At 40.1% G+C, this 26,940-nt stretch overlaps 1 protein-coding gene across 1 annotated transcript in view; it reads right to left on the reverse strand.

The window, feature by feature from the left end:
* Window positions 1-1,403: 1,403 nt before the first annotated feature.
* Window positions 1,404-26,940, reverse strand: part of TBX20 (T-box transcription factor 20) — a 33,984-nt gene continuing 8,447 nt past the window's right edge. Inside the window, exons 4-8 of the mRNA XM_053956288.1 lie at window positions 26,001-26,109; window positions 20,314-20,472; window positions 16,876-16,952; window positions 6,072-6,181; window positions 1,404-1,744 (exon numbers count right to left, since the gene is read on the reverse strand). Of these exons, the coding sequence (XP_053812263.1) occupies window positions 1,404-1,744; window positions 6,072-6,181; window positions 16,876-16,952; window positions 20,314-20,472; window positions 26,001-26,109 (796 nt within the window). The remainder of the gene's footprint in view (window positions 1,745-6,071; window positions 6,182-16,875; window positions 16,953-20,313; window positions 20,473-26,000; window positions 26,110-26,940) is intronic.

Here is a 26,940-nt window from a genome sequence, read left to right on the forward strand (position 1 = left end):
GCTTGGATGCAACTTGACACAGAAACTCTGTGTCAACTTATTATTTACAGTGGAATCCCAGCTCTTGCCACACAGAAAACCAACATCACACTGGTACTGTTTCCAGTAGTGCAAAGGATTCATGCTAGCTCTCTGCAGACAAGGTCATTATTTTCTTATGCCTCTGTAGCTCCTCCATGGCATCAGACACAACATACTAGAAAAAGGGGACAGTACTTTGAATGAGAGCCCCAAATACCAACTGAAAAAAAGTCAGACATGAATTTAAAAAAACTTTTGTGTGAAGTTCTGTACTGATATTTTTCCAAGGAAACTCCACCATTATAGTGGGACATGAAAAAACTGGTTTTCCTGGCCAAGTTGATGCCTTTTATAATAACAGCCATAACCAAATCCAACAAAATCAGAACAAGTGGAAAGATACTCCAATGCCACTCATACCAGTCCATAACTTATCGTTTGATCCAGAGAGTCTAGACTGATCTAGCCTGAAATTCAGTTAACTTAGTACACCTGTGCAGCTGGAAACAGGTCTTCAGTGGCACGCACAGCAGCAAACAAGCACTGCTTTAAAATTGGAAATCTTGGGTTTCTAAATTTAAGTAACAGATTTTTCCAAATCAAAATTTTTCTTCATTATACCTTAGCCAACAGTTAAATTGTTCCTCCTCAGATATAGAACAAGCTTCCTTTTAGACTGAAGGACAGAATACATTATTACTACTACAGTCCTGTAACACAGTTCTTTTTCTGGAACCAATAAGTGTTTTAAGAAAGAAAGAAAGAAAGAAAGAAAGAAAGAAAGAAAGAAAGACTTGTTAATAACGTTCTCTTTGTGATTATAGTAGCAACTAAGAAATACTGGTTTTGGTGAATATATGCCAGTCTTAAAAAGGACAGTGGTCTTCTTCACTTTGTCCTGTTTTCAGCAAATGTATGCTGAGATAGCCTAAAACATGCTCAAAGTTATAGCAATACATTTTTCTGTTTAGATGCTCATCAGTCACAAGAAGAGATGAAGATGAGTAAGAGTATTGCCTTTTTTAGGATTCATCTAGCATATGAAAAAAGACCTATAGACAATTAGTTTGTACACTGCTGCTTAAAGGTAATCTCTTTCCACTAGGTATAATGCACCTTTGGAACAAGCTGCACACGACCAAAGATCCTGGGGACTTTGGGATCCATTTTAGCTGTGTTACACATAGATCTGTGAGCAGCTCCAAGCTGCATGCTCTCTTCTTGTGATCCCTCAAAAGAGGAATCTATATCCACAATGCATTTTCTTAGCTGGTTTATCATGAGTTCATCACTACTGCCACGGGTTTTTCAGGAAGGTCCCTTGTATTTTTCATAGCGAACTTGCACATTTTAAATCTTGTGTTCCTCTTGTCTTACGTCACTCATACAAATGGTGTCATCACTGCAGAAGAGTGACGCAGTCCTTGGATAGCTGCATAAGGACCCTGCTGAAAATAATGGTGGTACCTTGGCATGTGGAAGGATGGGAAAGTGGGGCCACTACCTTGCATGGAGCTGGCTATAGCAGAGGGTGTAAGAGGCATTCCCAGGCGGCTGTATGGAGGCAGAGATCCCTGGATCGGATGAGGAATGGGTGTAGCTATGGATGCAGTGCTGGTACCCAGGGCACTCAAAGACTGTGGATGCTGAAATCCTGGGAAACTGGTTGAAGAGGAAACCCAGGAACTGAGGGACAGGTTATCAGATGTTGTAAAGGCTGACCCTGCAAGCAAAGAGAAAGAATATTTAACATTGGCACACAAAGCTGGTAAAGGAGAGAGAGGGAGAAAATGAGTCCTTCACAGCAAGCCTGGTTTCAATGACCAGTTGTCATTGGAAATACTTCCCAAATACTTCTGTCTTTAAAATGTTATTTGCTGGTTGTTGTCCTTTATCGCTACATCTTGGACAAACTTCTATTTTCAGAAGCTGGTTGCAGTGGTTTCAACAGTAAAATCAGCTTTGCACATTGAACATTTTAGATATTAAACACTGAAGCACCTTGTAATGCTGCTGCTAAACACTGAAATATCTACTCTCACATGGAAGCTCACTGTATTACATCCCTGTTTTAAAGACATACTTGTAGATTATTACATCAGATCCTTAGTAGAACTGTTGTTCTGGGTTTTTTTCCCAAAAGTTCAGTGTGGCAAAAATGGAGAAAAATGTAATTTGCTCTACAAATCTTGCTTTTTTTTTTAATCACAGGTAAAAATCACAGTAAAAACTGTCAACACTACATCTTTCTAGTCAACCTGATTCTTTTCATAATTTAGAGCAAAAAATCCTAAAAACATAAATGTCAAAGTATTTGTTGTTTTTCCAATTGTGTACAGTACTCTAATAAACAATACCAGTGCTAATTCATAGTAAGACTTGCAGAACTTGCTCTGAAGGTAATTATCTACTTTTGATCAAATGGAAGTGTTCTGTTTGTCATTTTGTTTTGGGTTTGTTTAATTTAAAAAGTTTCAAAACCTATTTCCACAAATCTTGCAACTCTTTAAAATACTTTTTTTTCCTGAAGATTGAAGAATCATAAAAAAAAAAAAAAAAGAAAAATGGTTTCTTAAAATTAGAACTAATTACTTATGTTGACAGTAAAATTTTGGGGAAACAATAATTCATTTGGATAATTACACATGGTCATTTTCAAATAATCTGATGACTGTGTTGTCCTTCATCTCTGTAGCTCCTATATGCATCTGATCATCATCATATGTCTGATTTTTAGGAAAACAACAAAATGCTATAAATAAACTCATTGTATTCCTCTTTAAACAATAATTTAACTCTTGTCTCTTATGTATTTTCTTACTTGACCAACTTTCTTACTTTAGAAAATAAATTTTTTGAAAGACTATTTGACAAAATATAATTTCAATTCAGTATTGCAAAACATTCTGAGACAACAAATTTTGTAATAGGTGCTAGTTTCATAAATCTAATTCAAGAAGGGAGGTTCATCCAAACTGTAGAATGAAAACATATGAAGATTTCTATCCATCAAGGAAAACTTACTGGAATTAAGTAAAGTAACCAATCATGGCCACATGCTCAACCTAAAACTATAAGCAAAAAACAACAGAAAAAAAGTGTATATTGTTGGGGTAGGTTTTTTTTAAATCATAAATCTCTTATGGGATATATTCTCAAACCATGAATTATTTTTCTTCTGCTTAATGAAACAAGTAAAACAGCCCAGTAACAGGAAAAATAAATTGTGCCAATTTAGCAGTGCGGATAAACTTGAACCAAATCCTGGTCCTACCGCTGAACCAAATCCTAACTGCTGGGAAATTAAGATCCAGAGCCAAAGTCTAAGGATGATATATTACTCAGAGACCACAGCAAAACCCTTGACAAATCAGAGGGTATCTGAGCATTACTGCACTACAAGGAAAGCAGGGTACAAATCTGTATTTGCCCAGAAGGTTTTCATTTGGCTCTGCAGGTGGCTACTATGAATCCTATGGATGTGTGTGGATGTAGGAACAGAGAAATTAAGCATTAAAGAGTTTCCATTGAATTTATATATTTCCTATTTGTTATTTCCTTTGGAATTAGACATCTTGTACTGTAGGTTAGCTGCTTCCATCTTTAGATGGCTGAAATTTGCTGAGCAGAGAATGCTCTGGGAGGCTGCTGAGGTAATTACCAAGTCTATCACTGCTATTTATTTCTTTGTTTTATGCAGAATAAGGTATGTGATTCTTTCTCATGAATGACTGTGAAATGATTGTAGGGCTGGAACACTTCTCCTATAAGAAAAGGCTTAGAGAATTAGGCTGGAGTCTTGAGAAGAGCAGACTTTTGGGACACCTAATTGCAGCCTGTCAGTGCTTAAAGCAGGCCTATGAGAAAGCTGGGAAAAATTTTTTTACCATGATCTGTCACAAGTGGCTTTAAACTAAAAGTGGATAGATTTAGACTAGATATAGGAAAGAAATTTTTTACTGTGAGGGTAGTGAAACACCAGTTGGTGAAACACAGATTGTTTAGAGAGGGGCCAGATGCCCCATCCCAGGAAATATGTGAGGTCAAGCTGGATGGGGCTCTAAGCATCCTGATCTAGTTGATGACCCTGCTCACTGAAGGGGGTTTGCACTACATGACCTTTAACAGTCCCTTCCAACACTAACTATCCAATTATTTTCACGAGGCCTTCCTCAGGCATCCTTTCCTGCTCCAGCTGATTTGGTCTCTAATTGCAGCTTAGTACTCCACATACCACTTTTGCCACCACCAAAGGAATTAGTACTTCTGAGACAATCAAGGTCCCAAAGAGCTTATAACACACACCACCCAGCAATGCATATGTATTTGGCTCTCAATTCTTATTTTTGTACGGGAACACCCATCAGTTTTGCATGCAAGGTAATTTTAAAATTCATCGGCAAAAATGAAAATATCTATGTAATTTCAATAAGAACATTGTTTTCTCTCCTTGTATATTGAAGGAGTTTTCCTTATTTAAGGACACTAGACCTAAAGAAAGAGCAAAGGCAGTACCAGTTACCCATGTGTAAGAGCAGTTTGATTTACCTTCTGTGTATGTCTCTGGTTGCCCAGATCACTCACGTCCCATGTAGCATATGGCTCCCAGATTAGAAAAAACTTCTTTGCCATGATTCACAATTTTCCTCACTTACTCATTTGCCATATTGCAAGCAAATGCAGAACAGTACCCTTTTATTACACATAAAATTAATTGCAATAAAGTAGTATATCCCCCATAACACCTTTCTAAGGACTCTCTTCTGAAAAGATTTAATGGCCAGCTGTCACACTGAGGTTCACCTGGTTCATTTTATCACTCCCAAGGGAGGACATCATACTAGGGAGAAATTTAATTCTTGAAGAGAAGGTGCTTTGCTCTGAGGACTTCCAGCAATGGAAAATTTAATACTGTCTTCAACAATAGCTGGCCTAGGATCTAAGTTGACATTAAGCAAGGTAATTCCCCAGAACTATGTGAAAGGATGGCATCATAGCAGGTGAAGTTGCTTCAGAAACTTCATAATCTAAGGACCTGCTCTTAGAATAGATGTGTAAAAACAAGCCCACCTACTCACATTTTGCTGAAGAGCAAGTCATGGTTAAAAATAAGTGTGTTTTTCCTGCACAAGTCCAAAGAGCTCATGACCAGAAAGAATGCTGTTATCTTAGCAACACTGTATGAAGTTAGAGGACAAGACAAGGGCACTGCCAGTCGGAAGACAGATAGAACTGCTCTACCTCAAGTGGCTGTGGCATATCAGACAGGTCACAAAGTCAACATGCACAGTATAATGTAACACAAGTTTATGCTAGTCAGCAATCCTACAGGAAGGGTTTGAATTCTATTTCCAGTGGTAAATTATGACAGATGCAATTTCTCCAGTAAGTATCCCCACAAAGAACAAGTCTGTCTTGCTGCTTCTTTTGCTACTCTGCTAACACAGACAAATTGTTTGATAAAGCAAGTTGGGGCTAATTGCTTCAGCAGGAACAGCACCTTTAAGAGAGTAACAGATAACAATTAAACATCAGTTTTTCAGGGAGCTACCAAATTTTCTTCCTGAGGAGGCAAACCAGGTTAACCATAGGCTGGTTGAAGATGGTTAGGTCTAAGTCCTCTGTTAACAGAGGGTTGGGGGGGCAGCAAGTGGCACATCTACATGGTACTTCACAAGTGGTGTGGAGCCCAGCTAGTAAGTCCTGCCAAGAGATGGGGAGTATTAGCTTGTTCTCAGCACCACAGTAATGAAGTTTTCTGGTTTGCAAACATCTTGAAGAGGAAGCAGAATTAATTCTCTCCTGATGGCAAAGATTATATGGTTGTCTCTGGAACTGCCTCCTGAATTGAACCACCCACACCAGTGCTGTGGGCATATCAGATATCCCAAAGAACCAAAAGATAACAAGTATTCTTCTTCATTATATGACTTTGTGTCAAAGAGACACACCAGAGAAATGCTTTAGAGTACCACAGTACTGCCTGTGGTCCTGCTTTTCTCAAGCATAATTGAGTCATCACAGTTTACATCATGAGCATGTTTTCCTACCTCTGCTTTGTGTTGCCTGGCTGTCATCTCCGAGATCATCTTCTCCTCCATAGGTCCGAATGGGGGATCGAGCATAGGAATGCTTTTGGATAAGGCTCTCCACACTTTCTCTGTAAAAGGAAACAACCTAATATGTCAATACCATCCTAAGCAGCATTCTAATTTGTTAAGGTAAATACAATGCTTTTTCCTGTCCAGATCACAGTTTTCTCACACAGGCTCTCCAAAAGTTACTTAACAAAAGACTCACCTCATAGCATGACATTGGAAATGCCAGATTTGGCCTGCATTTTTTTAATATTGCAAATCACCGCTTACCAGCTTCTTCAGCAGAGTGAACTTCCTACTGTGCTTCCTGGATGTGGTCTCAGACAGTGAATATCAGACCAGCACTCTTCATAAATTTGAAAATGCAAACTCTGCAAGTTATTTGTGCTGAGTGACGAGTCTGGGTTCAAAGAGACACCTGTGGTCCAGTTCCTTTCAAACAAGCTTTTGCATCGCACATGACCACCTCATTTGCTGCTTTCCCCTTTTTCTGAAAGCAGGGGCAAAGATAGGTGTATCCAGAGACAACTCAGCTCTGACTATACTCTCTCAGCATCAGAGTGGAGGGCAGTTCTTAGCAGGAAGTCTGCAGATACTACTGATCTCGTGCCACATCTATTCTGGGAGGTTGGATGTGTCTGCCAGGCCCCGGCCTCGCTGGTAGCACAAATCACTGAAGTCACCCAAACCATTTTTAAATAGACGGAAGGCATATCTGCATGATAAGCCTTAGTAGTTTGTAAGGAAGATCCAACCTTACACATTCCAAGTGCATTTCCATGTAAGTAGGTGGCATTATACCAAAGATGAAAATGACCTAGGCACATTTCCAAAATGGCTTTGACCTTCTGTTCCTGTTTAAGAAATCTAAGTAGCAATAGTTGTTTAAATCTGCTACTTGATGAATGTTTTGTCTGAATTTGCCATTTGTCCATTCATACTTGCTAACGCCCTTTGCTTAGAGAGTGCGCCTGTTCCAGAAATTCCAAGGAAAAATATTTTTCAAGTAACATGATAAATCACAGTGGCACATGATTTCCTTTCCTACAGAAAGTCCATTATGGTCATTTTGTCCTTGGTCTATCACTGGCATCATTACTTATGCTAGTCTTCTCAGAAAAAAATAAATAAAAAGAGGATCTTATCAAAGTGATTTACTTGTGTCAGGATTGGAAGTGGACTGAAAGCAATGGCAGTTCCTACATAGAGGATGATATAATTGGATTACTGCCTTTTAAGTGATTGAAAACAGTAGGCATATCAGGGCTATCTTGAAGAAGATTTTCCAAAGAAAAAGACAGATGGCATTGTTTACATTATGTGCTGAATGCCTCTTGAAACGTTAGACTTTTTTCTGAAGCAGAATGTGAAATGCACAGAATTTTACTTGACCAAAAGGACTATTTCATATGAGTACAACATAACAGAATAACAAGACAGCCAGTGTTGTCTGAGAGATTTAGATACTGGTATATAAACATATTCATAATCCAAGAATTACTAGCCTATAAAGGTCTGAAAAATAAATTTAATACAGGTGATTGTCAGTATTGTCTCTACTGACTTTATTTATAGTAAGGGTCTGCTTATTACTGCAGATATTACAGCACATAATAATAGCCAGAAACAATGCAGGCTGTAGTTTCAGTGGGCCAATTTCACCTCTAAAACATTGGATCCAATGGCGGCTTGGGGATAAACTCACCCTAATAAATTTACATTTGAATTACCTACAGGGATTTAAAGCTAAATCAAATGCCCACAATTATTGCAGACTAAATTCTTTCCAGATGGGTTTGTATGCTAGACAGAGAACTCTATTATTCTATATGGTTGTCTTCTTTTAAAGGAAAAAGAGAGATGACTTCTTAGTGAACCCTGAATCTGCAAAGTTTGAAACCAGGGAACTATGTGGTAGGTTTATTTATTTATTTTATGATGTAGTGTTGCAGATAGTATGCAAAAGGTTTTGGAAGACTAATCTCATTCATCGGCACAAGAGGCAAAGGTTTTTATGGCAGAGGGAATGTGGAAATTTGGATCATGGAAAGCAACTAATCTCACAGAAACAGTTCCTTTTGTGCAGCTGAGATTTAATATTCAAAACTGTATGAGCTTATCTTGACTAACCATGTTGGTTGTTTATGCTAGAATCACAAAACACCTACTGAATTTTCATTTTACAGGTTGAGGCTGTGACTCTCATCATGAGTGCAAAGCATTGAGATTCACGCCAGAGTTTAGGCACCTGCCCCCACAGTCTCCAGGTGGCTCCTCTTCTTTCCACATACAACACATACTGCATATAAATCTCCAAACAGACCTACAAAATGCAAGAGGCTGAGCGCACCTAAATGTGCAAGAGGAAACAGGAGAAAAGAAAAGAATCAGTGTATTTTCTCCACTCAAAAGGCATATCTCTGTTATCCTCCAAGCACTGTTTCTTCTACTTAGAAAAACAAGAGCAGAATTCTTTCCTTCCCCTTGTGTTTCAAAGGAAAGGGCGTGGTGGCCTGTGCACCACGCTGCAATATTCCATCCTCAGAGAACACCACTTGGAGTCTGGATAGAGAAGATAGCAGTTGCAATTCATTTAACTATAAAAACATCTGGATTTTCCCACATAGGTTGGAAAGAGGAGACTAACTTACTCCACCCTCTAAAGACAGAGGTGCTTTAGGACTTACTCAACACAGATAGGTAGGAGGAGGCAAAACTTTAACAACAAGACTTAAGTGACTGTGAAATCTAGTTCAAAATGCAGGAACAAAGCTGGCAATCTGCAATACAGATTCCTTCTTATATCCTTGTTCCACTGGGTACAAAAGGACTTAAATCTCAAAATCCTTCTGAAAATTCTCCATATGGAAGTATGAACCCTTTAGGTTATCCCAAATATGGTTCTCTGGAGAGTGGATTAATAAAATACATTTTTTTCAAGTCCCAAAATATTACACTAACACTACTGAAAGATAAGTACATTATTACCTCTGGCTTTATAGTTCTGTATGCAACATCAGATATTTCAATGTGCCTCCAAGGACTTATGGAAATAATTTTATAAATTACTGAATCATAAATTAATACTTGCCACTTTATGATTCTATGCTTAATTTAAAAAAATAGCAAGTGAAGAATATGGTGGAAGTTTTTTTAAAGCTGTCTTTGCTTATTTTTCAGCAGTGTTCCATAGTAAACATGTTGTCTGAAGAACAAAGAGACTTCCAGTAACTCAAATACTCAACTTCTGTCCTATTTATTTGTTTGAGATCAGAGACTTGTTATCTAATACTGGGACCTGACAATTTTTACCTTTTAATGAGTCTAAGAACTCTACAGTTTCTTCTATTAGCAAGAAATTAGCATTAAACTTTGTTCTGACAGAGATCACAAGCTGCCAATTGAATAAAGGAAAGATGTCATCTTTCTGTCAAATGTTTTTGTGTGGTCTACCAACAAATGCAGTCTTCCATGCTGTTCTTCAACTCACAGATATCTTGGAAATACCCAGAGGAGGGGAAAAGTATGCACATACACACAATATATTACTATGATTAAGTTGTGCAATGTGTACAACTGGATAATAGGAGGAGATGACAGGCTGGAGAAGATCAAGTTAGAGACTGATGCTGCTTGAGAAAAAGGATCCATGTGCCAAATAGAAAGGAAAAAACAAAACTCGTATTGGCAAGCACACCCACAGAGAAGATGCTGAGGAAGGACAAATGTGAAGAGAGATAATAGGAAAAGGAGCTCAGGCTGATCCCAATAATCTGCATTCCAACAGAAGCACACTTTGAGCCCAGTCCTGTTAATAAACCTTATTTTGAATGAAGCACTTGTCTCCTTTGTCCAAGAAATAAAACAGCAAAATTTGAACCTGAAATCAAAGCATGAGAAAGGCTGAAATAATTCATCAATAAGAAAGGGTTTAGGGTGCACAGGGAACATCTTGCTATTCTGCAGGTTCTAACCTCCTGATTAAACATTTCACTCTTGCCCCTGCTGGCAACCGATTCCAAAATGAAACCTCTGGCTAGGGATGCTTTATGTCGTAGAGTTCCAAGCTGAGTCTTTGGCCTTGTGTAGCTAACAATGCCCTGTATGTACAGAGTAGCCTCGAAGGACCAAAATCCTGATGTTACTGACAAATGATTCACTAACACTTTACAGACCAAACCCAAGATTTGCCATGGATTTGAGCTAGGAGAGGGCAGAAAACAGAGTTGGCTTGGTAAGTAGCTGAGGCTCTGTACGAGGGTGCTCACTTTCTTTTGCTGTCAACCCAGATTACAGAAATTCTCTCAGGAGATGATAAAGTCCCAGATTACCCTGAGCAGGATCTTTAATCAAGATAAAAGAACAGGGCTTCTTTGTAGGTGGGAGCAGGCATCTCTGATGTCATTTTTTCTGCTCCTTTTGCTATTTCTCTACTTCAGCTGTGCATGCATAGCAGCCTGGTGATCACTACAACTGAGCTAGGCACTCTGAATTTATGTCTTCTGCACAAGTTACTGTGTCAGAAATGGCTACAAGAGGTAAAAAATTCAGAGCAGAACTGAGAAGCCTCTTATTATTAACTTCTCTTTTTTTTCCCCTTGCTATCCAAGGGCCAGGTATGTGGAAAGGTAAGGACATTCCCAGAATCTGCTCCCTGTTCCTGGTGTTATGGGGTTTGCTTTTTTCTACTTTTTTTTTTCTTGTTCTTTGCAAGGAAAGGCAATGTCAATTAAAAAAAAAAATTAAAAATAAGAAGGAAAATAATAAAATAGTAAAACTGACAATCGTGTTTTGCTTGACCATTCCAACAAAAAGAAAAATACAGAACAGAACAGGATATAAAGTGTATGAATTATCAGTTTTCAGCCTGAATGACTTCTTTAGTTCTGCATTTCAAAGGTTTCCTTTTTTTTGTAGCTGCCAGTTAGTATGTTTGGAAGAAAGCCCAGATAACAGAAGATGTCAGAAGTGAGGTGAGGTGAAGACAGATGGAATAAATGGGCTGAGGAGGCACAAAAATAAACTTGTCGGAAGTTGCACTGTAGTAGGACTTTTTTAAAGGAAAAGATGACTAATTTATCCAAGACACAAGTGCTAAAAACAAGTCTCTTAAAAAGAAAAAAAAACAACAAAAAAAAACCCCAACCAACAAATAAAACACCCCCCAAAAACCAACAGAAACCACTCACCTCCCAAAAAAACAAAACAACATAGCAGGAAGAGCAAATAGATTTCTGTAACAGCAGCTACGAGTGAACAACTTATGCTGTCAGAGCCACTGTTCAGATATCACTCAGCCTTTATGTTCCTGTGGCTTTTATTTATGACTTTACATATGCACAAACATACAGACATATTAATTTTCTACATATACTTGCTCCGACTGGTAGATAGAGGCTGACCACAGGAATATAGTTCAGGTTGTGGATGGTCCATGGTATGGACCAAATCCTTGAACAGAACAAAGTAGTTCTGTTCCACTGCTTAGGTTAGAACTGAACCAACCAGGGACAAAACAAACCCTACAGGCTACAGTAGCTCATGTGACCTTGGCCCAAAAACTAATCCAGAGCTGCAAAACACTTTCACACAGAGTCAAAACTGCTGGGCAAGTGTTGGATGGATGCATTACTGCAAGAATTTTTACCAGAAAGAAGGGAAATGAGTCTTAAATTAGGAAAAATCTAGGGACTGATGACTGTAGAAGAACAAGTGTACCTCCATGATGATGTTTACTGTCACCCTCTCAGTAAAAATCCAGCACTTGTAGATGAGCTGTAATATGCATGGATGTGACAAAGCCTAGCTGAAGCCATGGCATGGGAAAAGTAATGACATTTATGAAGAAGGGGCATGAAGTTATCAACACACTCACACCACTTCTCCCAATTGCAAATAAAAATGAGAAAACCATCTTACATAGCCAGACCCGTGGAGCTCCACTTCACCCAGTGGAGCAACCATTTCTTTCTGACTGTAACCAAATTATGAGAGGTGAATACAAAGATGTCCTGTGAAGTTGTAGGGGGAAGTCCCTGGAAAACTTTCTCTGGGGTGGAAACCATAGATCTAATTTGACATCAACCCCACCTGTTATGCCCACACTACATCTGCATGAGGTGAGTGGAAACAACTAGAATAATATTTTTATGCCATTTTGCCCAAGTAAAAAGATAGAAAACCTAAGTGGAAAATGAGCCAGAGTATGAGTGCTTAAAAACTTGGGAACTAAAGAGGATTTAAGTGGCACAGGGGGGCTTGCTGCTGGGTGAAAAGGAAGAGTTGCCTGGCTAACAACAAGCAGAGTCAGATGAACCAGATTTGAAGGAAATAATTCAGGTGTTTAAACATAGGCAGGTAGTGCTTTCAAGATTTGCTAAGGCATCCAAGCCACCTGCAGTGTTCTGGAAGAGATGATGCAGAAAATACAGACAATCCACCCACCCATCTGGAGCAGCAGCTGAAGGCTGGAATAACCTCATCAACATCTGGAACACTGGCACTAGATACCAGGCATTTAGATGCCAGAGTCCTTGGTATTTCTCCCTAAATTCAGGACTTCTTTTCTTCTCTGAACCTAAACATCAGAGATGATATCTCATGGCTGGTTGCTGACATTCACAGCTGGCTGAGAATAAAGGATCAGCCAGCAGTCTGACTTACTGGGGAACTGTGACAAAGCCCCACTTAACCATGGATGTGGGGGTAGGTCATAGAGGCTGTATATATTTCTGGCTGCTGGCAGGGGGCTTTCAAGAGTCTGAGAAGTTCTTCTAGACCAGCAGAAGGCAACAGGAATGAGGAAGAAGGCAACTCAGTGGGGTGAGCAGGGAAGGGCTGGGAGAGATGAAGGCTGCGCTCAGCCCATCCCTGAACGTGTGGCTTTGACTGATCCTTCAGGAGGGAAGTGCCCATATCCAGGCATTAGCATGAACTTTGCTTACAGCCTTGTAAGCCAGCGTGATGTATTTCCACATCTCAGAGATGAAGCTCCTCAGGGGAAAATCTGGAATTTTATTACCATGCAAATCCAGTTGGGATGCTGCTCTCTAACTTCCCCATCCCCCAATACTTCCCTTCTCTGCCTAAAAATTACTTAGGTGTGCAACCATACTTCTCCATATTTCCTCTTGAAGTATCCCAGAAGCATTATTGGACTTATGCAGATGGGTATATTCATTTAACTCTCTCCTTAAATATTAAAAATCCACATCCTGAACTTGCCTATCACATACTTGTCTCCTGTCCTTGAAAATATCACCTTTTTCACTGGATTTTTTGAATAGTTTGTAATTATGATGGTTTTATTTATCTATTTATTTTTAACAGGCTAATTCTTCACAACAACTCAAAAGAAAAATTCAGACTCAAGATGAAAAAAAATCCATCTGTTGGGTTCTGCCTCTGCATCCTTTATGCCTGTGGCAGTTTTTTCTTCAGCAGAAATGCCTCATTACTTGATTTGGCATCCCAAAGTCAACACCACAGTATGCTAAGCTCCACATTCTGGTAATTGCTGCTAAATGTTCAATTTTTTCATTCACAGCCACAGTGGGAGCCATTTTATAGTAGAGGAGATGTAAATACCACGTAAAAAGATCAAAAGGTGAGTCAGGAACTTATCTAAATCCCAGTAGCCCCAGATAAAGTCTGCCCCATTGCTATAAATAGATTACCACAAGTAATGTAGGGAGAGGGTTGATTGTGATGGGAACCTTGCATCCTACAAAAAGTTCAGTCTATACCAAACTCACCAAAGATTTTTTCTGATAGTTAAAAGACTTGCATATATCTATGAGTACAAGGAAACCATTCTATGGTCTTTAGACAGGAACAAAATAAAACACAGGGCATTTCAAAAGCATTGCTGCTGCCTACCTCCTCTGCTGCAAATTTCACTACCTTTATATATATTATTTCAACTCCAACACATACAATGCCAACAGATTTAATTCTAAAGGCATTTGCAGCTTGAATTTCTTACATAAGGATAATAAATCTAGAATGGGAAGCCTGAAATCGTTAAAGTCACATATTTATAAAATCATATTCAATTAGGTTAAAAAAGTGCAATTTCTGTCATCATGTCATAAAAAGATGTGTTTTTCTCTCAGATCTACTATAAAGAAAAGCTCCCTATATTGTTACAGATAGAGGCTGTTTTCAATCAGTTACAAGAAGCAATCCAATTACAGGATGGTTTAGTGCAGTAACTGACTCCAGACTAATTTAATTTCTTTAGGTCTCTAAAGATCAATTGATCTGATTTGTTTCCCTCCCCAAAGGCTGTTTAGGAAAAAGCAGGCTTAAATACTTGGAAATGAAATACAAAGCTCTGTGTGCTTTCACACTACTTAGGTCATTTGGAAAAGCTAGAGCTCAGGATAAATGAGTGCTGTCTTGGCCCCAACATCATGGGATGCTTTACGGGAGGCCATTAGGATCACCACGCCACAATGTAGATTACACATGCACATGCTGAGTGCACGCCTGCTGAGGGAGCAGTGCAGGGAAAGTAATTTCACAGCTTCTAGAGAACCATTCAATTTTCAAGAGCTGTGCAAGTGTGTTTTGGCCTTCACAGTCTTTTCCCTGGAAAATAAGTATTTTTCTCCAGCAGCGATCTTATAGTTTCCAATTAGACTGAGCAAGAGTCATGATGTGCTGTTCAAGATTCACCTATTTGCAATTAATGTTGCAATGGACATCAAATAAGAAATTTTTCCTGTTGTCATATCTCACTTTGTTATTTCCTTTGCTTTGTTTCGGATTTCTTTAAGTGATTTTGCTGGTGCTAAGATGAAATCTATAGAACCAGTGGGCACTTAGAGAATGATGTCTTCATGTGCTTGAATATTTTAATGGAAGAACCAAATAAACCCCTTGATATTTCTGTACCATTTGTATAAATTCGGCAATTCTCAAACAATCTCTTACCAGCCCACTTGCCTGTTACACTTTTATTATCTCATTACTTGATGTGTTGTGCAGCAGGTTTTGAATTTTTAAATACTACTGTAATAGTAATCAGGGCTAAGCTTTGTAACTTAAGTCAAAATCAGACCTCACCCAAACTTGGGCTCTCAAATCCAGAGTTTTAATGTAAGTTTAATACTTTTCACATTCTCTTTTCTTGTATTTATTGTAGGCTTCACATTTGTCTGCCTTATCTTTCATGGCAACATTTGTTCCTGGGCTCGGCTGCCTGTCTCAGGCTCTATTCTTACACTTATCAATAAACAAAAGGGCACTGCAGCTTATGCTCAGCATTTCTGACTCCATGCCATGTGCTGTTATATTAAGATGTCCTCTGGAAAAATTCCCTTCATATCCAGCACCATGATAGTCAGTTCATCTGCACAGAGGTAACTAAGTTTTTCTCCCAGCTTATCTGTTCAGACTCTTTCCGCCCTTGCAAAGCTGTGTCGTTAGATGTCTCTTGTCTGTAAAATAATGAAACCTCTTCTGACAGGTCCTTCCTTGACTATTTATTGCATACTAACCTGAGCTTTGGCTGTTGTTTACCTCAGTATTCTTTCAATACAGCAGGCCATACTATTTTATTAAATTTGCCTCTTTTTTTGTTTGTTTTCAATTAAGGCTTTCACTTAAGAAACAATTTTCAACTACTTTGCAAGTGTGCTCTGCAGCCTACAAGCTTTCTTTCCCCAAATTACTGTTCTTTTACCCATTTACTCAACAGATCACTTATGATCCAGTCACTAGTAAGTGTGTGAAGGATACCACTATTTCCCATTCATTGGTCCTGCTTAGATAGATGTACTTTTGAACTGATGTAAAGACTTTCTCTAGCTCTGTGGCTATGACTTCACTGAGCAGTTTGTCCCCTGCATGCACCTGTGAAAAACGATTCACAGATACATCTGGATATCTCCACATAGGAGCCTGGAGGGTTTTGGCCTCTCCAAACTTTCTTTCATGATTGTGTGCTCATAGGAAAAATTAGATGTGCTATATCCATCTCCATCAAGTTCTCTTCCAGCTTAAAGGACACAAGCAGCTTAATTTGCTTCATTTGCCAAGTTATTTGACACAATACCATAAAAATGTGACGTGTTGGAAAGCTACCAAGAGATTGAAGTTTATTTCCTAACTCAGCTGTGGGTTAATGCTTCTGTCCCTATGGCAGCAGTTGCTTGTAATGAGCTGTACACACACAAAACAGTTTCCAGGTAAAGCTTTCCCCTGATGCAGCTTGTAATACAATTTTGGTGAAACAAAAATGGCATCTTTGTTGTCAGAGTGGGAGTTATGGGAGTCATCCTCATGGCAGTAATTGCCAATTTGGTGTCTGGGATTGCTGAAGTGAATTTTGGGAGCTCTCCTCTCTCTTTTCCACTATGTTGAGCAGTGGGGAGCTGTAAAGATGTTTTTCACAGGACCACTGCCCTTGTTTCCCATTGACCCAATTCACAGCTCTCAACAGGATTAAATGGCATGATAAGAAAAAAGCTTTTCATTCTGAAGTTGTAAAACTGACCCTCTTCCCCCTTCAAGAAGCCCCCTGAGGAAGATGAATATATAGGCCCCAACTGGAACAGATGTCAAAACTCAAAACAGCTCTTTCTTCATAAAGTTTATAAGTATTTTTAAAGGATGTGGAGGAGTCTTACTATATGCAGCAAGATAACATTAAAATGCACAGGTTTTCAGGAGTTGAAAGGATGCTTTTCCCACAAACTCTCTCTTCTCTTTATCTTATCTGCATGGAAAGTAAACAGAAAGTCCCCATTACCTCTCGATATCAGTGAGTCTGGAAGAGTCACGGAATCCTTTAGCAAAAGGGTTGCTGTCAATTTTCAACTTGGTTATCTGGGAACACAAAAAAGAGCAACGTTACACGACTACAGTGTCAGGGTACTGCAACGTACAAAGTGTTAACCAATCCATCCCCTGTGACTCCACTGCTCATTTTATCCGCCTGCCCTGTGCACGTGCTGCTCCTGAGACATTGCAAAGCTGAGGAGGCAAACCAGGGCGCACTGCACATGTGGCAGTGGAAAAACCAAAGGGCACAGCAGGCTCAGCCTTCCTGTTGCCCAGAGCAGGAGGAACCCACCCACAGACAGCATTACAGCATCCAAACACTTTACCAGCATCAATCAGGTCGTCTTTTCCACAAGCAGCACAAATCACCCTGCTAACAGCTGAGCCTGCTTGGTGGAGCTGCACATCAACCAACACAAGCCCCAAGGACCTGACGCCGTGGCTTCACTTCACCACCAACTTTTTCCAGCAGCCACACAGGGGCAGTTCAACTGGCTTTGTTTGAGAAGAGGCAGAGGAAGGGTAGGAAAAATGTGGGGAGAGCTCAGATTTAAAGTGACAGAACTTGGATTGAAGGAGTAACCCCACTGAAAGTATCAGAGTCTTGAAAAACCACAGATCATGAACATAAACTTCTTCAAAAGTAGCTGTAAACCTGTGCACTCATTCAGTCACCCTTTCCATTCTGACTGACCCATTGACCAGGAATCCCTCCTGCCCCAAAACATATGAGTTCCCCTTTGTGGTGAAACTTTTCAAGCATATGGTGATGGCTTTCAATATGTTTTTTTGAGGACCAGGAAAAAAATTGCACCATTGTTCTTGTGAAATTCTCAGTCTATCCAACCAATTTAGATTTGGTGCATAAAACCTGAGACATCACTGTAATATTTGGATTTTCCAGCCATACTTCTTGCAAGAGCTAAAAATAAAATTGTAAGTGGGAATTAGAGCTTGATGAGAGAAAACACAGGACCTATCCTGCAGGGCAGTGAATGCCACCAGCTCTAGCTTAAGCCTATGAAAATCAACAACTCTAAACATTTCGTATTAAGGGGCTTTGTCAGCTTGACTTCCCTCAAAAAAACCCCGTATCAAAGAGGCTACAACCTCATTTTTAATAATTGGGCCTCAAGACTCAGGAAAAAAGAAATAGGATCTTTTCCAAATCCTCAAACTATGAAACACTCTCATCAAAGAGATATATTTCAAAATGTGGTGGCTTCTCCCCCAAAATAAAAAAAAATAATAAAGAGGATAAATACATACTTATATAAAATGTAAAAAATAAAGAGGACAACTGGAACCAACTTTTAATTCTGAGAAAGAGGTATTCTGAGGAAAACACAGAGAGGAAGGGACATGCTGACAACGGGAAATTCTGAGTTTTTAATTAACAGTCTGTCAGTGGTCGAACGCCATGGACCTGAGTGGAGGGTCCATGGTGGAGGGTTTGAGGCTGTCTCATCACTCATATACAGCTGGTGGAAACAACCTTGAAGCCTTGTCACAAGGACTTGAAACAGCTCAGAAAATTAGTTATAGGCTCATTCTACTTCCAGACATCCATAAGCCCTTAGCTTATGGTGATGTTGCAGAGTGGCAAGTTAGTGCCTCACATCCAGTGAAGATTTTTATGGCAGCATTTTGAAAATCACCTTGAAAAAAGGCAAGCTCTAACTAGTTCCATTGACTGAGATCACCGACACACCAAGCCAACTGCACTACAGAACAATAAGGATGTCTATTCATCTCTTGAGTATATTTTCACCAATCAAACTTCCATCTTCCTGATATTAAAGTTTTGGTATGACATCACAGAAGAAACTTTTTGTATCCACCAAAGCCAGATGAGACTCACAATCATTTATGGCCATATTTTTCCTGAGAGACTGTCTCACAAACAATCAGAGAACATCTGCTAGAAAGCATTTTAAAATGAAATCTGACCTACAATTCAACTCTGTGGCAGTGGTTTGACTGTTTAAATAAATGCATGCCCTTTAAATCTTAAATTATGAGATAGTTTGTTGAAAGTGTAATGTATTTAGCTTTTATCTAATAACCTCCAGAAATGTAATCAATCCCTTCTTAAAACAGTTCTGAAAGAAATGGCAAAAATGAAAAAAGGCTCCATTTTCATTAGTCATAAATAAAATGACAAGATCAACCTCTAGGGGTTCCGGAGATGTTCCATTGAGAAATTTTCCAGGACTCAATGTATGTGCTTTTAGTTTAGAAACATCTCTAGTGTAAATATCGTTGGTAGACAAAAATCCATCCTACAGAAATAAATTCTGGGTTTAGCTGTTTTTGTGCCTGTTACTATTTTGCTGGTTTCTAAAGAAAGTTACATGGAAAAATCTATCTGCCTGTCCAAACATTATTTTCTTGGGATTACCAGGTGCTGAGTATGTTTTCTACAGCATTCAGATACAAATCTAAGTCTAAATCAATACATTAAAGCCTTAAAGCAGGATGTGGGGGTCTGTCATAAGGACTGACTTAATATTACTAATATTATCTTCAGAGCTTCCATGGCACCCTATGCCTTAGTTTCAAAATTGCTTTTGCTTCATATTAGGAAATGCCTACTTCTTTAAATAATCCGGCAGGTACATGAACTCTCTGATGCTGCCTGCCCACATATTTGGGCAATGCCTATATTTTTCTTAACTTGAGGGAACTAAGGAGCAAAATAGGTGGGTTTTTTTGAAGTACCATAGTCAGTAAGTCCTTAAAGCACTCTCTGAATCACACTGAAGGCAACAGCATATTTTTGACTTAAATATTAAAGGCCAATCCACCATCAAGCAGAGCCTCTGTTCTCTGATTGTTTATAGACTTCCTAAAATTACTCATTAGCAATCCATTGTTATGATCTCCTCCATTTTGTATATATTATTCACTGGCATGCAAATTGAAATTCAAACATCTGGATGTAATCTGGGCAGCCTCTGAAAAGCATATCTCTTAGTGATTTTCCCTACGTTTGAGCTTTACAGCTTACTTAGTCAACTTTCTAAGCCCATGAAATCATCATGTGCAAACCAGAATCTCTCTCAGCTCATAGCTTGTGGCATGAAAGATCACTGCAAATAAGAACAGTTCTTTAATGAGCTATAATTAGAAAATGACTAAATGTTAATATGCAAGCAGCTTTGTATAGACAGAGGAGAAGACAAAAGAAAGCCTCTTACTTGCCAGTTTCACTCTCATGAATAATCCTTACTGCTCTTTGAAGTCTGTACTGCTGCTGTATCTTCAGGAATTACTCATGAATGTGAATAAGATTGGCATGGAAAGGTAGGTTATAGCAGAAATTTTCCTAGTTTAGATTGGGCAGAAGGAGTTTTCAGCAGGGTGGTATCTAGTTACATCTGTGGAAATTAGCAACTCTACTCACCAATTGATTCTGGTAGGCAGTAACAGCAGTAAAAACTGTCTCTGGAAAGATGAATGTTCTGAACTCTTCTGATTTCAGATTTAGTAAAGAAGCTGTGTGATCCTTCTTCTTAATGATGTGCACCCTTGGCTGGTACTTGTGCATGGAGTTCAAAATGATCTGCAAGGAAGAATGGTGGAGTACTGTCCTGAGAGGAAGGTTGACAGAGCCCTTAAAGGCTATAAAACCATGGAGGGGGTGGGGGAGAGGGGGATGGGGGGAAGATCTACAGGGGAAGCATCTGAAATCTACCCAGCCAGGGGCTGGTTTTCAGAGCAAATTCTCCAGTTCCTTTGGGCAGTTCCAGGAAATGAAGGTGGAAAAGCAGGCATCCCAGGAGCTAGTCTCCTCTCACTCCTACGCCACTGATGAGCATGCATTTCTTGAGGCATAAATACCTGTTCCTACAGGTGAGGTGTTTTACATACAGAATTAGTCACTGCCAGAGTGTGCCCTGGTTGGCAGGTGTGAATATGTAACTCCTGAAAGCTAATGGCCAAGAGCCCCCACTTGCAAAAACGCATATGTGCAGAATGAAAACAGTCACAAATCCCTCAGAAAAAAAAATTAGACCCATCCAAAAACCTACCAACAGCAGCACAAACCATCTGACCAAAAGTAAAACTCCACGTAGCCTTTCACTGTGGCAAACCTTTAAAACAAACTCCTTCAGGGGTGCTCTTCACCGCAGACTACCAAAAATGAGAGCAAGGAGGGAAACCAGTACAGAACCCCCAGATGACTGGGTTTTGCTATTCTATCCTCATTAATAATTGTTTACGAGCTCCCAAAACAATTCTAAATCTAAGGTACCAACCAACCAATTTCAACGTTCACTGGAGTCAAACCAAGAGTCCCCCCTGCTTTAGTTACCACTGGCTGGAGGCCTGTTCGGCGGTCTCTAACCACAGTACTACAATATAAGAATTAAATACAGAGCTCAGCTCACACCAGCCCTTGTTTTGGATATAATCACAGTCACAAGACAAAATTGGCAATGGTGTGGGTGGTTCTATTTTGCAGGGGCCATAACGACATTACAGTCAGCTCCGTACATCTGGAATAGCTAATGTGCATTCCTCAGGAAGCGTTAACTTCAGCTGAAACATAGCAGGAGCAGTGCAGTATTTCATGCTAAGTCAATGAGAAAGGTTGCACATTGCATTGGAGTGGAGAGCTTAGAGACAGCTCTATCATGGCTACAATTTCCATCAGTGTTTTTCTTTGCTGCTCCTTTGGGGCCAATATTGCCAAGACTCACACTGAGACTTTGTGAGGAGGCACAGAGCAGCAAGAAAGACATTGCAATGACAGTGAACCATCATCCTGAAAGTGTTGCATGTTTGCTTTAACCAGCTCAGGTCCTTTGTCAAAGCACTTCACCATTTTATATAGGAATATACTCAGTGGCCATGGACCTTGCCTTTAATATCCTTAGCACTTTTCCCCCTCTTTGGAAAATTTTGTCTTGCCATCCTAGTTAGTTGGAGTGCTCTAAGCAGATGGAAAAGACATTTTAAAGCAGGGCATGTGGATGGTGATGAGCTTACTGAGGGGTTAGCCCACAGACCTTGGTGCTTTCCATTGCCTTTCATGGCCATGATATCCACACCAAAGCATTACATCTGAGCAGCAGTCAGGTGGAAGGAGGAAAAAGTTGAGAGCAGCTCCCACACATGCCCTTTCCTTTCACTCCTCTCTGAATGCAAACTGTGATAAAGGAACTACATTTCTCAAACAAGACCACGTAATCCATTATGAAAGTTTTCCATAAAATAGAATGCACATGGATAACTTCCCTTGACGTGGTACTCTACATTTCTCATTCCCACCAGAGGCAAGTCTGGTCATTCACGTACAAAACAAGTACTGAATGCAGCCAGGTCACAAAACACCCATGACCAAGGTAAATGTCACCATTTCCTTCATGTGAGGGTCTGTATGTGTAGTTCTCCACCTGCACCCTGACACAAGCTGCTGATGACACACAAAGACACTCCTTAATATCTGTGCAACTTCTTGCATTAGGACCATATAAAAACAGCCCAAAGGAGTTAGATTCACAGGGTGTTCCTCACAGAGCAGACTGCAAGAGTGGCCTCAAAGTCCAAGCAGTCCCCTCCTGCATGGTGTAGCTATCAGAAAATCTCTTATGCCAGCTCAGTAACAATCCTGCTGGCATGCCCCAAGAGGTACATCAGGTGCCCATATATTCATGGCAGCCCCCCTGCACATACTTGCTGGCAGCCACAGGCCCTCAGCCACCCCATCTACCTTTGTGCTGACAGCCTGAGTCAGGGGAGATGACCAGGATACCTCCTTACAGGTTCCTGATTGCTGTAAGGTCAGGCAGGTTTGTAGGCATCTGGCTCCCACTGGCTGCAGACCAGTCACCAGAGGCAATCTGGATACCAGCTGCAAAATTCCAAGATGGGTTTGAATTCAGGAACTGTGCTGTGAGTGCCACTTCCATATTCACCAAATAATAGCATTACCATGTAAAGTTTTCTTTCTGAAAGCACAAAGGTTCCTAACTTGTGACTAAAAAAACTTGGGCATAACTACTTGTGGCTATTCCATGACCCCTTTTCAGTTTTCACAGTTATTTATTAAACATGCTCACAGCTTTGAGTTTGCTTTTGCATAGATTCATGTGTTTGAATAAATGCCAAAAATAATGCCAAGTACATTATTAGAATAATGTATGCAACTCATGGCTCACCTCACCATAATCCAGAAATGATGGCTCTCCAATGAAGGGCAATGAAAAGTCCTAAAGGAAGTACTGTGTGTGAATAGTATCACTAAAAAAATGGGGGGAAATGTCACATTCATAAATATTTCACAGACAGAAAAATGGCAATTTCTTGCTTGGCTGTAAAAATCTAGAGATAGGAGCCATTTCCTCCCTCTGGTAAGGATATCTGAAAGTGTTTCCATGCAGTGAGCTGTATGCCATGCACACAGAGTTAAGACTTTTAAGACTTCTGCCTGAGGCTTGGGGAGAATATGTGCATAACTCTGGGGTTACACATGCTGCTGAAGGTACACAATCAGAAATGCTTGCCAATCCCAAAAGTCTCAGAATAAGAGAAAACAAACATATGCTAGAACAAACAAATGCCTCTCTTCTTCCACTTCCAAATGCCACTTCTTCCTTTTCAGGAAGGGAACCACCCTACAAGCAAACCACAATTACCTTAACACCCAAAACTGTCTTCTGGATGGTGAAGAAAGCAAGCAACTAGAACAAACTGGAATCAGGCTGGGTCCATTTTCCCTACCTTTGACTAGTATTTAAAGGCGTCTTTTGGGTCATCCAAACTTCTTCAGGAGCCAACATGCCTTATCAAACATAATTAAAAAGTGAAGACTGGCTCTTTCAAACTGAAGGGAGAGATTTCAGGAGGGGTTTCAATTCTCCTCTTCTCTTCATACACAGGTGCCATGGGCCATAGCACAGTGCACCCTCCTTAAAGGCTCCAGAGAACTGATTTCTTCCTTAATTCTACTGATCATCCAATGATGGCATTTGCGTAGCTTCAGTAAGGCAGTACATAAAACCTGACATCCTAATCTGGAACATAAACCCCCACAAAATATAAAAGAGAGTGCTCTGTGAAGGGATAACACCTGTCACTCAAATCTCAACACAGGATCAAGCCTTCAGGGCTTATCCTTAACTGAGCACACAAAACTTTCCATTGTTGTTGGCTGTCCAGAGCCTTTGTGCAAAGAATGGGATCAACCTCTGCTTCTCCGGAAATTAATGGGAAGGCTGCGTCTCAAACACTATGGATCATTTTCTTGTGCTGCCTGTATTTGAGACAATTACATCTTCTTGCTCTGCCACATGTCTCTGTTCCCGACAGCTCCTCAGACCTACTTCTTCTTCCTACTCCTCTGGGCTTCTGGGAACTGCAGCTCTCCTAACTAGCTTGCAATATACTGCTGCGAGCCCTTTATTAGAGGCACACATGGCCCCTTTATGATGAAAAATGCTTCTTTTTAAGTGCTCACGTATACTGCTCTATCATCACTCGGTGATAGAGCCAACAAATCTTCAGCTTCGCCCTTCTACAGATCATGAAATAAAAGAGAGGAAAAAAGCAAAACCATTCTCCACGTTGTTCCTGAAGGGAACAACGGTGGGAACTGGGTTCAAGAACAATACACACACAGATGGATCTCTACAAAAGAATGACACAGAGGCATCTATCTGGGCTTTCTTTTTGTTTATTTGTTTGGGATTTTCAGCTATTTTTGATGCTGTTATTTCCAGGATGTATTTTAAATGATCACGGCTGTGGTTCAATTCTCAGTTCTTGAAGTGAGTGAAAATTCTCTTTTGGATGAGAAACATTTGCACAGAGCACAGCTGAGACAAATGGCCAGGGTTCGCACAGTCCAGGCAATAAATACCACACTAGAGAAGGGATTTCTGAAACATTGTATTCTGCAATTATTCAGCTGAACGAATTAGTTACCCCTACACATGCTTTAGAATTCAAAATCATTCCTGTCTTCCCAACACCTCATTTACTAATCCTGCCTTTATGCCCATTCTTCTGAACTGAACTGCCCTGTTCCCAGCCAACGATTCTTTCAAATCTGTCCCCTTGCTCCTTCTGCCTTCCCCAAGAGAATCACCAAACCAGAGGAAATTTAGCTCTTTCTTTGCAATTTGGAAGCACTACCTAGTCGTTCCTGCATTTTACAGGCACTCTAGAGGAGAGAACAGGACAGACAATACCTATTCTTACCACCTACCACTAGGCACTCAGATAACTACAGTAGTTGTCCCCACTGATGGAGCATAGCAGGAACCCGTGGCAAGCAGCTCTGAATCCTATTCACCATTTTCCAGCCTCAGGACTTGGGACAACAAACTGGCACCAATCAGAGCTGGGACTTGTCTCCTTCAGAGGCCAAAGCCCACCTTCTGGCACCTTGACTTGCAGTTAGCCTACAGTTATTTCAAGGGCAATTGAGGCACACTTACGTTTTATAATTCTACAGACCCTGCTTTGATGTCAGGTCATTATTTTCTTCTGACTCTGAGCCCATGCTGCTATGAGTCTGGAAGTAAAAGAACTCTTATTGACAGACCCAACCCTAACAGGTGGCCTGAAGTGACCTGCAGGGAGCTTCCAAGCACACATATAAAAGCATGTGGGCTTGCTGGCCATGGCACGTGGCAGAGCATACTGCCAAGTCACAGCAAAATGCAAGCAGAAGCACAACAAAAGGCTCATCTGCCTTCCTTCTATCCCTTCCTCTGATGTTCAGCTCCACCCTGAACTTGTCCCTGATGGATGTTTTGCCTCTAATGGAAGTAGGAGCATGATTTGAACCATTGATCCAGGCTCCACCTTATGAAATATTACAGAAAATCCTGACTTTGAAAGTTGCCTGTTCCTCAAGAGCAAAGGAACCCAAAAGGACCCTTAAACATGTTAAACCAAACACATTTTAGCTTCACACAACATCTTCCACCCCTGTGGTATGAAGGGCTGGCTAAAAGAGGTGTAACATGGGGACCATGGCAGCCTTTCCCCATGGCAGTCTCTCTCCCATTTAGCCCTGTGGCACAAGCAAGCAATTCCTTGGTGATTTCTTTTCCCTTTCCCACCCCTAGAGGTACTCACATGGCCATGCTGATCCAGCTCGTTGTTGGTGAGTTTGACTTTTTCGAAGGACACCATCTGCTTCAGTAGTTGCTCTCCTGTGAACGGGGAGTCCGGGTGCACATACAACCTAAAAAACACAGGGGAAATGCCTGCTCAAAATAAAATCTCACCTCTGGGTTTGTGTGTGGGCACCACCTCGGTATGAAGTCAAAATGCACATGTCATTTTGCTTTTGGGATATGCAGTGGTTTCACGGGCATATCCTGAGGCCTTAGGGTAATACAAAGTTCCTAAGAACTTAGGGTAATACAAATCTGCTGCTAGAATATGATACCATCTCCCCCATATAAATCAATTCCTGAAATAAAGCAATTCATGAAGGACAGTAAAGCAGATGACTTATTTAATTCACTGGAACATAATTGAGAATCCTGTGTGTGAGTGCTAGACTGCTCCTTAACCATAACTATTATTTTATCCCACTATCTAAAATGGAGACATTAACATTCCCTGTTGTGTCTTTTCCCAAATGAAAAATTGATCATGTCTCTCCCCACAGCTGTACTAACAAGCACTTAAAATAACAATGACTACAACTCCAAGAGAAAAAACATGGTGTCATTACAGAGATAGTGGGGGAATGCAGATAAAAATGCATTTTTCTTTATATGTAACATTAAGCCGTGATAATGATTTTAACCTGCACACGATCACACATTTGCTGTGGTGACGTTTGTTTATAAGAGGTTGAAGGCTGCAGTCCAGCACAGTGGTCTGACATGAAAAATTAGTTGCAGCTCTGCTATTAACAATCCTACACTTGGGAAATTAAGCAGAAGAAAAGGAAGCAAGAAGACATGGAGATACAATGATATATACATTATGACTGCACTAATTACAAGTGCCATGCTATTTAAGAGCAATGATTTTATAGGAAAAATGTATTGCTGAAAATTAT

Source organism: Vidua chalybeata, chromosome 1 (assembly GCF_026979565.1).
Source record: "Vidua chalybeata isolate OUT-0048 chromosome 1, bVidCha1 merged haplotype, whole genome shotgun sequence".
NCBI classification, from domain to species: domain Eukaryota; kingdom Metazoa; phylum Chordata; class Aves; order Passeriformes; family Viduidae; genus Vidua; species Vidua chalybeata.